At 37.7% G+C, this 15642-nt stretch overlaps 1 protein-coding gene across 1 annotated transcript in view; it reads right to left on the reverse strand.

Moving 5' to 3' along the window:
- Positions 1-402: 402 nt before the first annotated feature.
- LOC105222672 (D-beta-hydroxybutyrate dehydrogenase, mitochondrial) overlaps positions 403-15642 on the reverse strand; it is an 89962-nt gene continuing 74722 nt past the window's right edge. The window contains exons 4-9 of the mRNA XM_049453927.1: positions 6082-6288; positions 4064-4217; positions 3832-3906; positions 3519-3700; positions 1258-1359; positions 403-1159 (exon numbers count right to left, since the gene is read on the reverse strand). Of these exons, the coding sequence (XP_049309884.1) occupies positions 968-1159; positions 1258-1359; positions 3519-3700; positions 3832-3906; positions 4064-4217; positions 6082-6288 (912 nt within the window). The 3' untranslated portion in view covers positions 403-967. The remainder of the gene's footprint in view (positions 1160-1257; positions 1360-3518; positions 3701-3831; positions 3907-4063; positions 4218-6081; positions 6289-15642) is intronic.

The raw sequence follows: 15642 nt of genomic DNA on the forward strand, positions 1-15642 counted from the left end.
ACGAACAAAGATCAAAATAATTCCCATCCTGTTACAAGTATATAGTACAGAGGCATGAACGATGACAAAATCTGATGAGTCAGCATTACGAGCTTTTGAGATAAAGGTTACGGGGAGGATTTATGGTCCTTTGAGGATTGGCTACGGCGAATATCGCAGTCAATGGGCTTGGACATGTTTTAGCGAATTAAGGAACAGCGGCAACGCAGACTAGTTCATGTCGTCCGCAAGAATGAAAATACTTAAGCTCTGGGAGCATTCGATGCCGTACCCATCGAGGAAAGCAGAGGAAGACGTTGGAAAGACCAGGTGCATAAGGACCTGGCTACTTCCAAGTGTATCAGTTCGTCAGTTGGCTAATCAATTTTCCTCTTCAACTAACCAAAACAAATGTTTGTCTAATCGTTGTTTGTGTTCACCTTTATTGAAAATCTCACAATTTTTACTCTACATATTCAAAAGAAATACAGTTATTTAAGTACATTAAAATTTGGCTTATTGCGTATGAGCTTAAGAACTACACAAGAAAAGTGAAATAAATGTTTAAAGCAAATCCATAGAGACAAGTCAACAATATGTGTTCAAAAGTATTATGCAGAAATTAAAAAAAAATAATAATAATTCAAGCAATGATTTAAATGCGTTTTGGCGCTTTCAAACTGTGGCAAATGGAAATTTATCAAACTGAAAAATTTAATTCGGCAAAAGATGTGAAAATAAATGCTTTTTTTAGTACAAAAATTACGCCTTTAGAGTATGGTTAATTATTGCATATGTGTATGTGTGACTATGCTACTTATACAATTTGGCCAATATAAACTGTTTATTATTTTATTGCTAATCATATCTACATATTATTCAAATGATCACAACAATACAAATTTGTGCAGTGAACGCTCTTTAGTGTTGAAGCCGTGTCCTTTGGTCTGTTTGCCTTTTCCTTTGCTCGCTCACGCGGTGCAGGCGTTTAGAAAGCACCTTGTGGACGCACCTTCTTTTTGGGCTCGGCGAAGAGGATTTCGTAGAGTGCGGTGGGCAAGTGTTCGGCCATGAAAATTTCGATCTTTTCGCGTGCAGTCACCGGTGTGTAGCGTGCCATGGGGAAGGTGCGTGAGACGGCATCGATCAGCACGCGCAGAGCAGGTTGAATGTCGGCGGTCTGTAGGGAGCAAGATGTTAGATGAATTATGCCATATTCTCTTATCTAATATTTTAACTGAATTTAACTAATTTAATTGAACAATTTGCGATAATTACCTCTCTTGAGTACTTCTCCAATGAGGTCATAGCAGCTTCATAGTAATCTTCGCCATAGGTTTTCTTCTGTTCGGAGGTCAATTGTGCCCACATTTCCTTAGCCTGAAAACAGTAATTTTTTATTTAGTGTACTGACTTAATTGAGATGCAGCAGAGCAGTAGCAGTAGGTGCTAACATGGACAGATGAGAACATCCGTCACACATTGTGTTGTTATTCGTAATATATACCTGTAGTTCGGATGAAAGGACTATCGACCGCTGACCGACGCAGATGAATTTTAGAATGACGATTTTGGATTTGGTTGAAACCTGGGCTAGTAGGCCTCGTATTCTGTCACCTTAGCATATAAGACTGACAGAGTCCGTAAATTCTTGACTTGGTATCATCAATAAGTTAACTTTGGGACCATGAATAGCTACAAACTTTCCAGGGCTTGGATAACAGCTCTGAATGGGAGCATCTATAGCAGGGAAACAAAAATATGTAGGTCAGAATTGACCTCTTCGATAACAGATGAAGCCTCTGGCGGGCGATCATTCCGATCCCACGACAGTCGGGTCAACGAAACCGAAACGTCTGTCAGTCAAGGAAGAATGCGGCAAAACTCTGCAGCTACAACAATAATACGGGCGGAAGACGGAATCGTCATTTGGTAAAGGCAATGTGAAGACGCGGGTACCCCGAAAAGTGTGGTTATATAGTGGGAGCTGGCAAGAATCTGTCAATAGGAAGTTAGCGCAGGGTTACTGTGCAAGGCGAAATCGCTAGCGTCAGTAGTGGAATCTCTGCGAAAAGCATGGGGAGTCCAGATACCTCGGAAATTTCTAAGAGCTCCAGAAAAAAACCGTTACGACAGTGAAAAAACTGAAATCTGCTCAGGTGATGAAGATCTTAGAACGCTACGGTGCTGGACCGAAAATCTGAACAGCATTCTTAAGAATATGATTAAGAAGATGACTTAAGTCGGCTGGAAGAGTGCTGAGAAGCGGTGATGTAAAAAGATTGAGATCGAACGACATCCAATCTGCTGCAAAGCGACAGAGGTCACAGAAATGGAAAACTTCCCTCGACAAGAGGTCACAGTTAGAAGCGGCACGAATGTGTATCGAAATCGCTGAACTTGCAGGCTCTATTAAACTCTGGGTGTTTGATCGAAGCAGAATGGAGCATCCCACGACAAAAGATCAGAATTAGGAGCGACACCACGGTATATCGCAATCGTTAAACTTGCCGGCTCTACTTAACTCTGGGTGTTTGACCGTCGCAGGTAGGAAGGTAGAACGGAGCCATCTCATGATGAGTGGAAGGGGGTAGTGACGGCTATATAAATCTGAAATCTTTATGAAGGAGGTCAGGCGGAATCGCAAATCACTTCTCAGGAAAGTGTAATGACCTTCACAAGCTGATAAGTTGTGCTGATGAACCGCGAGAATCCTCGTATTAGGAAACTGTCTCAAGAGGAGAAAGTTGGCTGGGTGCTATGTAGTCTACACGCGGTGGCTAAAGGGGATCTACCACTACGCTCTCGGGCGTGTGTCTGACTCTAAGCTATCCCCGAGGAAAGTGAGCTGATGCGGCGATATTACAATCATTCATTATGGTTGGACGACCAGAGGGGCATATTTCCAGAAATAAAGTCCTCTAGCCGTTCTAATCGTTATTATGTAGAGAGCATAAAAACCCTTGTAATATACGACTTTGCATCGTAATTCGAATCTCCGACGGTGATAGTACCTCAAGTCTGTGTCATATTCTATATGATACCTAGGCAGCCTAACACCTTTTTCCTCACTTTAAATAGTGAACCCGTACAAACTGCACATATTTTCAACATGCTCTCCCGCTCCCGAACTTATTCGCTCGTAGCACGTGCGCATATATTACCGTTATAACACTCCGTTGCTGTTAATGGTGGCCATTTTGGGATCGCATCTGCACAGCGAGGTCGTAAAATGTGCAAGAGATGTGCAGCTGGTCAAGCGCAGGTAAGCCCGCCATTACATAGTTTAAGTAAAGGCAGAAAGTACTCGCAGGCGGCAAAAACGCGCTAATGCAACTCACTTACTTTAATGGCCGGTAAGTAACTCGCTACGTTTATATTAGCCACAATTATGGCGGCAACATATTTTTCGTTGAGATAACAAACTAGACAACGAGCCAAAGTGGCAAAAGGCGGCACTGCTTTAAGGTCTCCTTACACAACACCTAACTAACGCTACTTTCTAATAATTTTCTAAGGCGTTCACTTGTTGCGCTCACCTGTTCACGCAATTCCGTCTCGCTGAGCCAACCGTTGCCGGGCGTAAATTCACCGGCTGCCACCACGGACACATCGACACCACGTTGGCGCATTTCCTGACGCAAACAGCCGGCGAAGCTCTCAATAGCCGCTTGGGTGGCGCCTTGAATGCCGCGTACCGGTGCCGGGATTTTGCTAAGGCCTGTAATTAGAGTTGTGTAGAAATATAAGAGAAAGCAAGAAGACATGATAATTAGTAAATAATATAGGTGCTGGCAACTTTTCGTTGAAAAAGTTTATATATACATATATTAAGTTGCATGCTGTACACACCTGAGGTCAAGAAGACAACGCGTCCAGTTGAGCGGCGAATTAGCGGCAACATAATCTGGGTCAAACGTGCGGCACCTGCAGTGAAATTATGAAATTATTAGTATTTGGTGTAAGCTTAAAGCTTTTCGTTAAGCTTTCATGCAGCGCTAGATGTCGCTGTCGCTGTCGCTGATTGTGTTTGTTTTTGTATATTTCCAATCCTACCTATGGCTTGTTATTTGACTATACTCACCCAACAAATTCAAATCCAATGACTTGCGCAATACACCGAATGGAATCCACTCCAACTCTCCAAGCGCAACCCAGTGAGCACAATGCACCACAGCCCACAAGCCATAAGCACCATCGGGCAAATGTTCGGAAATATAGACAGCGGCTTCAAGTAGCTGTGGGAGAAAAAAGAACAGGGAGAACATTAGTAACGCAGCTGTGAAAATCTTACATAACATTTTGTAGATATTAACGAATTCAAGTGAGAAAAGCTTTTAGACAATTTTTAAATTTTTAATAAAGCTTTTAAGCCCACTTTAGCTTTTTAAAAAAGCTTTTTTCGTAAACTTAAAAATCTTTAAGGTCCAAGTTAGGGTTTTAAAAAAGCTTTTAGGCACACTTTAGCTTTTCTATAAAGCTTTTAGGTAAAAGACATCTAATGTTGTATAATATTAACAAATTAATGTTAGAAAAAAGGTTTAATAAAGCTTGTAGGTCCACTTTAGCTTTTTAGGAACGCTTTTAAGCCCAATTTAGCTTTTTAAAAAGCTTTTATCTTAAACTCAAAAGTCATTAAAGTCCAATTTAGGGTTTTAATAAAGCTTTTGTGTCCGATTTTAGTTTTTAATAAAGATTTTAGGTCAACTTTAGTTTTTCTATAAAGCTTTTAGGTAAAAGGGATCTAACGTTGTATAATATTAACAAATTAATGTTAGAAAAAAGGTTTAATAAAGCTTGTAGGTCCAATCAAGTTTTTTAGGAACGCTTTTAAGCCCACTTTAGCTTTTTAAAAAGCTTTTAGCTTAAACTTAAAAATCTTTAAGGTCCAATTTAGGGTTTTAATAAAGCTTTTATGTCCGATTTTAATTTTTAATAAAGCTTTTAGGCCAACTTTAGCTTTTATATAAAGCTTTTAGGTAAAATAGATCTAACGTTGTATTATATTAACAAATTAAGGTTAGAAAAATGGTTTAATAAAGCTTATAGGCCCACTTTAGCTTCTCAATAAAGCTTGATGCACAAGAGAGATTATGTTACTCAGGTGTTGTTCGAGAGCAAAAGCAACTTAATGGTTCATATTTTTTATATAGTAGTAGCAGAAAAAAGGAAGAAGGAGAAAATTATTGTAGCAACTGTGAAAAATTTAAAGCTAACTTGTAGGATATTAATAATTTAAGTAAAAAAAGATTTTAATGAAGCTTGTAGGCTTTATTTAGCTTTTCAGAAAGCTTTTAAGCGCAAAGTAGCTTTTATGAAAGCTTTTAGGTCGGTGAATGATTTAAAAGGTTGGTAGGTCTAATTTCCTGATTTAAGAAAGCATTCAATTTACCTTTTTAAGCCCAATTAAGCTTTCAAGAAAGCTTTTAGGTCGGTAAATTATATAAAAGAGAGAAAGCTTTTAAGTCCAATTTACCTTTTGAGATAGCTTTTAAGCCCAATTTAGATTTTAAGAAAGCCTTTAGGTCGATAAATAATATAAAAGGGAGACTATGTCACACATAACCGCAAGGTTAATTTGGCTTTACGTCCATAAAAAGAGAAGAAGACACGACTAACATCGGAGTATCTGCTAACCATAAATTTACTGCTGTTTTATGCATTGTAGTAATGTGTAGAGTAGCACAAGCAAATTAAAGTGGAAATGCGGGATATTTTTAGCAATTCAGGGTTTGAAGCTTTGGAAAATTCCCTAATAAAAAAATTATAACGACTTTGGTTCAGTGTTTGAGTGCTTTTACGGCAAGTAACGAACTATAAAATAAATTAAAATGGTTCAAAAGCTCACTAAGGATAAACCTATTAAAAGCTTTCTAGCACTGTGTTGTTGGTTGTCTATACTAAAAAGCTTACTAAGTATAACGCTACACATATTACAGCTTTAAAGCTACTTAAAAGCTTTCTAGCGCTATGTTGGTGCTTGTCTGTACTAAAAAAGCTTAGCCAAGTTTCAAACCAGAATAAAGCTTTTTGTAACTAAAATGCATATTTGTACTTTAATTCGTTTAATATTTAAGTTGATATGAATTTATTTTTACTTACAGATTTCTCTGAGCTCACATCCACATGCAACAATTTCAAACGACCGGAAGTTTCTTCCTTCAGGATTTTCGCCTCATCTGATTCAGCGATGGGCACATTGAAGCCAGCATAGATAGTGAAACCTAAATCGTCGAGTTTCTTAGCCAAATACCAAGCGATGGGTGTTTCGCAGCCAGTAATGAGCACACCTTTGCCATATGAGGAGACCTGTTGAATGTAAAAGAAGGGAAGGTATGAAATGAGAGTACATAAAAATAAGTTAATTAATAAGAGCAGCGATTATTTGATTGTAAATTAAGTAAGAAAATGCTTAAAATATATAACAGATGTAATATTTATTCATAATTATTTGTGGCTGAGAATGAGTTTGACAGAGCGTATGAGTAATTTTTTTAAACTTTGAATGCAACCAAATCATTTGTTGTTTGCCAAATTTCCAATAAAGGAGGATAATCTTTAAGTTTTGAAAAAACAAGTCTAATTACTTAACTTGCTGAGTATTTGGAAGCCAATTAAAAAATATAATCGCAGTTAGCGACAATAAGAGAGAGTCTTTATGCTGCTAAGATTCATATTTTGAAAATTTTTTTTGTAATGACATTTCAAAAATTACTTTAAATCTCTTTTGCCGAAATCCCCTACCTTTCACAAATAGAGTACTTTAAATTTTTGCTTTTCGAAAACGAGTACCGTTATATTGCAATTTTGGTATACACGAATACGCTTAATAATGCTTCGCCATATAGAGACTTTTCGCCAACTCAAGTGGCGCATATTATGCACGCGCTACATATTGTTGACAACCACAAACGGCCATAAAAATCATGTGCAGCCGTTATGTGGCAATTCCACTAATGAAAGTGATGGTCAGTCAATAACAGGCGCAGCACAAAGAGCGTGGATACCGCAGCAATTGCGTGGCTGCATTAATATGTACGAGTATACAGACACCAAAATTGGCTGCGAAATTTTGAGAATAGATTAACAAGAGTCACAAGCCAGCTGCTGCACAGTCATGATGGCAGGAATGAAGAGTACGTCAAACTAATGATAACCGACTATATGATGCCTGAAATTGAAGCCCGTGGTCTCGGCCACATTTAGTGTCAACAAGACGACGCCACTTCCCACATATCATATCAATCAATGGATTTATTAAGGGAACACTTCGGTAAGTAGTTCACGTTTTGGACCGGTAGATTGGCCACCAAGAACCTGTGATATCACAACGTTAGACTTTTTCCTGTAGAGATATGTAAAGTTCAAAGTCCATGGGGACAATCCTGCTTCGGATTCAGGCCTTGTAGCAAACCATCACGCGTGTTATTCTCCTGTTACCAGTCGAAATGCACGAACGAGTCATCGAAAATTGATTTCAACGGATGGATCACCTGAAACATAGGCGCTGCCAACATTTGAAAGAGATAATCTTCAAAAAAGAAGTGTCAATGAATGTTCTGTCGAATGATAATAAACATTCCCCATTAAATATGAAAATTCTGTGTTTTTGCTTTGAAGAAATAGGGAACCACTAAATGGATATCTTTTTAGTATATCACACTGCGTATGCTTCTACAAAAATCTTCAAGGAAATATATACTATAAATATTACAAATATATTCTTGGTACTCCTCGTATTCTATAAATATCACAGCTAACATTAAAGTAAATCAATGGCTTTAAAAGTAACAGAGCACCTGTTGCTGTGCCGCCACCAACAACAACAGCGGATTGCTACAATTTCACTCATACCCATGCAACCTACAGCCTTTGCCAGGGCATCTGATTACACGAGTATGCATAACTTATCCTATGTACGCATAGCAGAGCATACAGGGCATGCCATGCACACATATATGTATGTATATATGTGCATACATATAGCACCTACAAGCAGGTGTAGGTGAGTACACATGGCGGCTGTTAGTCACATGTATTTACTTTTGGCGCAACACAAGCATGGAAGTATGTGTATTTACTTTTGCGACTATATACGCTTATATGTATACATGAGTGTGGAAAAAAATATATATACATATACACAAACATAAATATGTATTCCATTGTTTATATAAATGCGCTGTACAGTGGGTTTCGTGCTGCCTAAAACTCTTCCTAATTGGCAAGCTTGCGGCCTCTAATGCGATTTAACGGCACAAAGCAGCTGAGACATTCTCATATCAGCGTGAGAAAAGAAAGAAACGCTGCAAGGTGGAAGAGAATGTTGTGACAATAAAGGTAAATGCAGGTGTAAACATGAAGAAAGGCGTAAGAAAGCCAAAGTAGCTGGCAGAGATGCGGCAGCCCAGCTTTTATACATGGATCCCTTAAAGAGCAGTGGAAAGAGGTGAGTGTAGGCGACTTTAGAAAGGAGAGGAGCATGTGTGATTGCCATACATTCTAAGAAATTGCTGTAATCTAAGTATTTTCGTGGAATAGATTTAAAGCGCTGCTTTTAAAGTCTAAATGATAGCGGTTGAAAGATGGTTGATTTTGCGGAACTGAAGTAAATAAATATTGGAAAAGCACAAAGATTTCTTCGTTGGTGGAAGTCTTGTAAGTAGATTGGAGATATATGTATGTGGAGTATATTTTATATATATATGAAGATTTATTTAAATAATATCAAACTTTAAACAGTACTCTGTAAATATTATATGAGCAGCAGCAACGCGGGAAAACCTGATGGAGTCGAATTTGTGGAAAGAAGTGGGCGAGCGCAGGTATTTATTTGTGAGGCAGCTCTCTACTTATCAGCTTTACTTGACCTTACGGCGGAAAAGAACTTAATAGAGCATGTAGTATCAGCTTCTTTGTAGAATATGGTCGGATGAAAGTATGGCCGACGATTGGAATTTTAGTGCGTTTTGCCCAATCTAAAAGAAGGAAGACCACGGAAGCGAAGCGTATGGATCTAGTTGTGAACGAGGAGAAGATGTTGCACTAATGACTTGGAAGACATTGAGATAGGAAGAGATAGGAAGAGCTAGATCACCACTCCGTTAGAAAAACTAGTTGAAGAAGGACCGAGCTACACTTATAGTTTTCAATTGCCAGTTAAGCTCTGGTTAAAAAAAGGTCTTTTACCAAAAGAGGAGCTTTGGTTAAGTTAATCAGATCTTAGCTGACAGATGGTTGTCAACCACACATTGTGAAAACGGCCCTTAGACTAAAATGTACAGTCATTTGTGCTGCCAAACGAGCAACTCCTGTAGTTGGGTATCAGCAAAGTTGGATATGGGCTAAAAAGCGCTGAATCTATCATAAATCGGCTAAGATGTTTTATTTCTATTTCGATGCTAAGGCATCCCTGAGTTAGCTCATACAAAGTATTCAGAAATTTTGCCTCAATCGTGACAGGTACTTCGTCATTGTCAGCAAATAATCGATTGAATGCGCTCTCGTTATAGAGTTTCCATAGTATATGCTCTTATCGAGCCAGGAGACATGAGTGCGGAACCGTTTCTACGATAGTTGGGTCAACGTAACCGGAATGGACCCGGACTTTTACCCGGCCAAAAACTGTCAACTCGGAAGAACTCCGCCGCTACCACAACAACAAGTGCGAAACGCATTGTCCACTGGCCTACATTTGCAATAGGCCTGCTGTGCTCTTAAAAGTCGTTTTCTTGGGATACTAACAATCAATCTCTTAAACGTTTTCAATAAGAAAAAGGATAAACTGTGGATTGAAGTCTTTGGACGACACATGCGATCCATTACTGGCTTTCGGAATAAACGCTGTCCTAACCCACGTCCAATTCCCAGGATTAAATCCCAATCTTATGTAGTTCGCATAGTTAAGTACCAGCCAGTTACACGAAAGCGTGACAGCTCATTGAAGCTGCGTTGGTGTAATACTGTCCTAGGTGACTTTAATGATTTGAATGAGATTATCGCCCATGTTAGGTGACGTTCAACCAAAACGCTAGAAAGAGATGCACAGTCCGTCTCAGGAATTCCGTACTATGCCAGGGGTAGGATTGCTCTGAATGGTGGTAATTGGAAGCAGCTTGTGGGTATTTGACAACTCAGAGTCCAACTATCATTCCATCCTTTCAACATGTCGAAAAATTTGAGTTCTTTGCGACGATGCGCCTGAACCTTGAAAATTCATGACAACCTTCCAACTTCCCCATAACAATTTCTAACAAGACTTCTTGGCCTTCCTTGCATATTTCGAAGTTATAGATTGCGATTCCTACTTTGTATAACGCCTCACTCCTACGAGCCCTATTAAAGAGTCGTCTATGAGCAGTCCTGGTTTTTGAAAGTTTCAATGTCCAACAGAAGCTTGCTGATGTAGACTAAAAATTATCATATTTCATTTTGTAAAATGTAGGTTGTAGAAGTTGTTCTGTTTTGATTGTCCGACCTTTGCGAGATCAATCACTTCGAATCCTGAACAATTCTGAATCTTGAACACTTCGGAGCTCACAATTTCAGATGCTCATTTCTCATAATTTTATACCCTGAACAGCGAATATTAAGTTTGCCATGACATTTGTAACACCAAGGTGAAAACTTCTGAAATGCTATAAAATAAATATATACTACTAGCTGACCCGGCGAACTTCGCCCCGCCCAATTTTTATTTTTTTTGGAAGTCATAGACTCGTATAACTTTACCACAAATAATATAAACTTCAAACAACGCATTTTCATTTAATGTTTTTAATGTTTGTAGCGCCATCTACTGTAACATACCGCACTCAATACCGCTCTTAGCGCCACCAACTGGTGGATAGCTCTTTGCTAATAATAAACAAATAATTTGCAATAAATAAATAATGCGACTATAAGGAGAGTTATAAACTATTCTATCTTTCAAGTTGGACCAAACTGCACACAGTGTTAAAAATTTCATTAAAATCGGTTCAGTAGTTTAAGAGTCCATCGCAAACAAACAATGTGACACGTGATTTTTATATATTAAGATATATGTACATATATTGAGACGATTGAACCTTGTATGTTTCTATGCTCGGCTCTCCGTCCATCCGTCTGGCTGTTTATATGAGTAGCAGTCCCTCAGTTTTCAAGATATCGATCTGAATTTTTGCAGACGTCCTTTTTTCTTAAAGAAACTACGTATCTGTTGAAGTCGCCGATATCAGACCACTATAGCATATAGCTGCCATACAAACTGAACGATCAATCTCAAATCCTTGTATGGAAAACTCTTTAAATTGTCAAGTTATCTTCATGAAATTTGGGATATATTATTACTTGATATAATGCTTTAATCCTTGAAGAAATTGATGAGATCGGAGAACTTTATCATATAGCTGCCATACGAACTGACCGATCAAACCTAAACCCCTATATGGAAAACTCTTTTATTTTTCAAGTTGTCTTCATGAAATTTGGAATGTATTATTACTCGATATATTGCTTTAATCCTTGAAGAAATTGTTTAGATCGGACAACTATATCATATAGCTGTCATACGAACTGACCGATCAAACCTAAACCCCTATATGGAAAACTCTTTGATTTGTCAACCTGTCTTCATGAAATTTGGTACAGGTTATTATTTATTACATCGCTTTAATCACTGAAGAAATTGTTTAGATCGGACATCTATATCATATGGCTGCCATACAAACTGAACGATCAATCTCATATCCTTGTATGGAAATCTCTTTTATTTTTCAAGCTGTCTTCAAGAAATTTGAAATATATTATTACTCGATATATTGCTTTAATCCTTGAAGAAATTGATGAGATCGGAGAACTATATCATATAGCTGCCATACGAACTGACCGATCAAACTCATATCCTTGTATGGAAATCTCTTTAATTTGTCAAGCTATCTCCATGAAATTTTGTACAGATTAATATTTGATACATGGCTTTAATCTCTGTAAAAATTGGTTAGATCGGACAACTATATCATATAGCTGTCATACAAACTGAACGATCAAACGCACGTCCTTATATGAAAAAGTCTTTTATTTGTCAAGTTATCTTCATAAAAACCGGCGCAGGTTATAACCCAAGGCAGCGCTATAGTCTGCCAAATAAATTGTTCAGATCGGATTACTATAACATACACCTACGAAACAAACTGACCGATCACCATCAAGATACACATTTCTTAAACCATTTTTAAAATAAATAATACACATGTGAAGGGTATATATAGTTCCGATGCAAGCCGAAGTTAATTTTTTTCTCTTTTAGCATGCATTTAGAAAGTTAGATTGTATGCCTCGTAGCTAAATATAGAAACTGGGTCAAGTGATTGGGAAAAATAAAATAAATGCTGCTGCCGCATAGGATTTGATCAGCGTCACCTGCAGCAGAGCGGTGGCACTGCTTAAAATCGCAGAGTAAAATACGCCTTTAAGTCAACAAGTTTGACGTAAGTGCAATTTGCAACAGCTACGGCCTTAACAGCGGCACGTGGCACGTACGTGTTGCATGTAGCTCAGCTCAGCGCAACGATGCGTAGCGCAGCTACTCAAGGATGCAACAAAGTGTGCGATACAAGAAATGGCGAAAGTGGCAAGCAGATGTGAAAAAACGGAAAAATCGCCAAAGTTGCGGGTACACGGCGCACCGGGTCTAGAGTTCGGCGAAAGCGCTCGGGGCACGTGCGGCGATGCACCAAATGGTGGATGTTTATTTCCCACAGGAAATATGGCCAGCGCAATGGCGTGTGCATGCAACGGCAGGCTATACGTATACTATGTATGTTGAGTTTTGTTGTTGTTTTTGTGGAGTTTTATTGTTGTTTTTGAGTTTTTGTTGTTGCTTGTTAGTTTTTTCCTATATTTTTCACGGCAGTTTATACATTGTGTTGTTAAGTGTTTGTTGTTGTTTTCGTTTTTGTTGTTGCTAGTTTTCGTTCCACGTTTTTAACCCCATTTCATACACTACGTAGTTAAATTTTGTTGATGTTTCGGAGTTTGTTGTTGTTTTGGTTTTTGTTGTTGTTGTTTATTTTTGTTGTTGTCAGTTTTTTTATTGTTTTTGTTGTAAATGAGCGTGTGTGATTTTTGTTTTTGTTGTTGTTGTTGTTCTTTCCGATTGTTGTTGTTGTTGTTGTCAGTTTTTTTCATTGTTTTTGTAGTACATGTGCGTTTGCGGTTTTTTGTTTTTTTTGTTGTTGTTGTTCTTTCCGTTTTTTGTTTTTGTTGTTAGTTTCTTTTTCATTGTTTTTGTAGCACACAAGCGCATGTAATCACGTAGGCTGACGCCGGCGCGCACGCGTACACTATTTGGCAGCCCGTTGCATTGTTTTTATGTTGGTTCGTCTGCTGACGCAAAACCGCTGGGTACTTGCCACACGCTTCGCCTTATTGTGCGCCTGCCATTATGTTGCATGTTTGCGTGCGCTTTTTTGTGCCATAACATTTTTTCCGCCTTTCTCCATTTTTTTTTTCAATGTTTTTCTTGCAACTGTGTTTTGCTTGACTTTGGTTGCGGAAATGTTGTCGCTTGTTTTATGCGTTGCCCTTTTCCGTTGTTTCCCATTGTAAGCGCTGTTTGTACGCTCTCAAGTTCCGAGAAAGTGCGGTCTACTCGCTGTAGTTTTTTGTTATTGTTTTCGCCTACAAACGCTGCTAATTTAAAATGTTGCGGTTGGCTGGCGGCGCTGCTGCTGTTACTCTTTCTCGTTTGAAAGGCGCTTGTTTATTTCTTTCCTTTGGCGCATTGTTGTTGTCTGTTCATTTCGTTAGTTACTCCATTGTGCTTACAAAACATGTCCTACTCTCAATGCTGGCTACATGGCCATCTACATGTCAAAGTGAGTGACACATGTTGCTGGCACAAGTGCGCACCCACGCACATTGTGTACGCCGTAGCTGTGTTGGGGTATACCGTGGCGTATACGCAACTACAAGCAGGCATCCTGATATCCGCTTTGTGTTCTTGTGCCGCTTTCACCTTAAAATAAATCATTCTTTACTATTTACACTACACCTTCAAGCTGTTATTTATTTGTTTGTTTCATCGCACAGCCTGTTTGGTTGCCCACAGTCACTGTGCGCACATTTATAAATTACGTTCTCCTAGCTTGATTCATGGTTGGCATCGGCAAGTTTTTGCTGCTTGCGGATATTTTTAGTTGCAGTTCTCTGTTGCAATTCGTTTACTTACTATCGGCAATGTTATCTTATTTACAGCACCGAAAAAAACTCAATTAGCAACAATTCACTTTTGAAGTGTAGATTAATCATACGCCCTGTACACCCAACACCGGCTGGGCACTTGCAAAGTTGCAGCAGGCAAGCAATTGAATTGCAACATTTGCAAAGTGAGTGATTGCAATCAAGTAAGTGTTTTTTCGCACAGCTTTTTTCCAGCACTAATTGTGTGGAGGCTTTTGGGTAGTACAAATAGAATTTTGGGTATGTGTGTGAATGCCTTGGATGTATTTCGTATGTTGGACGGAAAATAATGGAAAAAAGTAAAAAATAAATAAAAAAATATAAAATAACCAATAAAATAGAAAAAAAAAAACAAAATAAAATAAATTAAAATAAAGTAAAATTAAATAAAATTAAATAAAATAAAATAAAATAAAATAAAATAAAATAAAATAAAATAATATAAAAAAATAAAATAAAATAAAATGAAATAAAACAAAAATAAAATAAAAATATAATAAAATATAATAAAATAAAATAAAATAAAATAAAATGAAATAAAATAAAATAAAATAAACTAAAATAAAATAAAATAAAAAAAAATAAATAAAAATAAAAATAAATTAAATCGGAAAAAACTAAAAAGAAAACAAGAAGTAAAACAAAACAAAAAATAAATAAATATAATAAAACAAAACAAAAAATCAATAAATAAATTAAATAAAAAAAATAAAATAAAATAAAAAAATATAACAAAATTACATTAAATGAGAATAAATTAGAACGAAAAAAACTAAAAAGAAAATAAAAAAGTAAAACAAAAATTAATAAATTGAATTAAATAATTTATTACAGCTAAATTTTTCCTTTACAAAAATATAGGAGACTCCTTATAGGAAATTGATTTTGACCGTTCAATGTGTATGACAACTGTATGATACAGTGGTTCGATGTGACGATATTTCCTCAATCAAAAAAATTTCCATACTAAAACGTGATTTTGATCCGTCAGTTTGTGTGTTAGCCATACGCTATAAGGATATAGATGGCCAAAGCGAGGAATGCGGAACCGTCTTCCATAGAAGTAGTAGCTACTTAGATGCCCTAGATTCACCATTACTCCAAAACAATCGGACAAAACTGGAGTAAAGACAGCCTTAAGGAAAAATCCGGCCACACAAGCCATTTCAGCAAAACAAGGAAACGGAAAGAACACTAAACTACCATGCAGCGCGCGACAAGCCCTGTGGAGCCTCGAAGAATAGTGCGACCACGAAACGAAAAGGATTTCCAGTGGCAATAAGTTTGCCTAGATGGGCAAAAAAGACCCGCGCAAACGAAGGAATGGTGGAGAAAGCACATAAAAGCGCAAAAGAAAGACATGAAGGAAAGAATATAGCTGCAAATCAGAGAGCAAATAATAGGCCGAAACGACAATCAGAGGCCGTGATAATAAACCCA

The sequence above is a fragment of the Bactrocera dorsalis genome, chromosome 3 (genome assembly GCF_023373825.1).
Source record: "Bactrocera dorsalis isolate Fly_Bdor chromosome 3, ASM2337382v1, whole genome shotgun sequence".
Taxonomy (NCBI): Eukaryota; Metazoa; Arthropoda; class Insecta; order Diptera; family Tephritidae; genus Bactrocera; species Bactrocera dorsalis.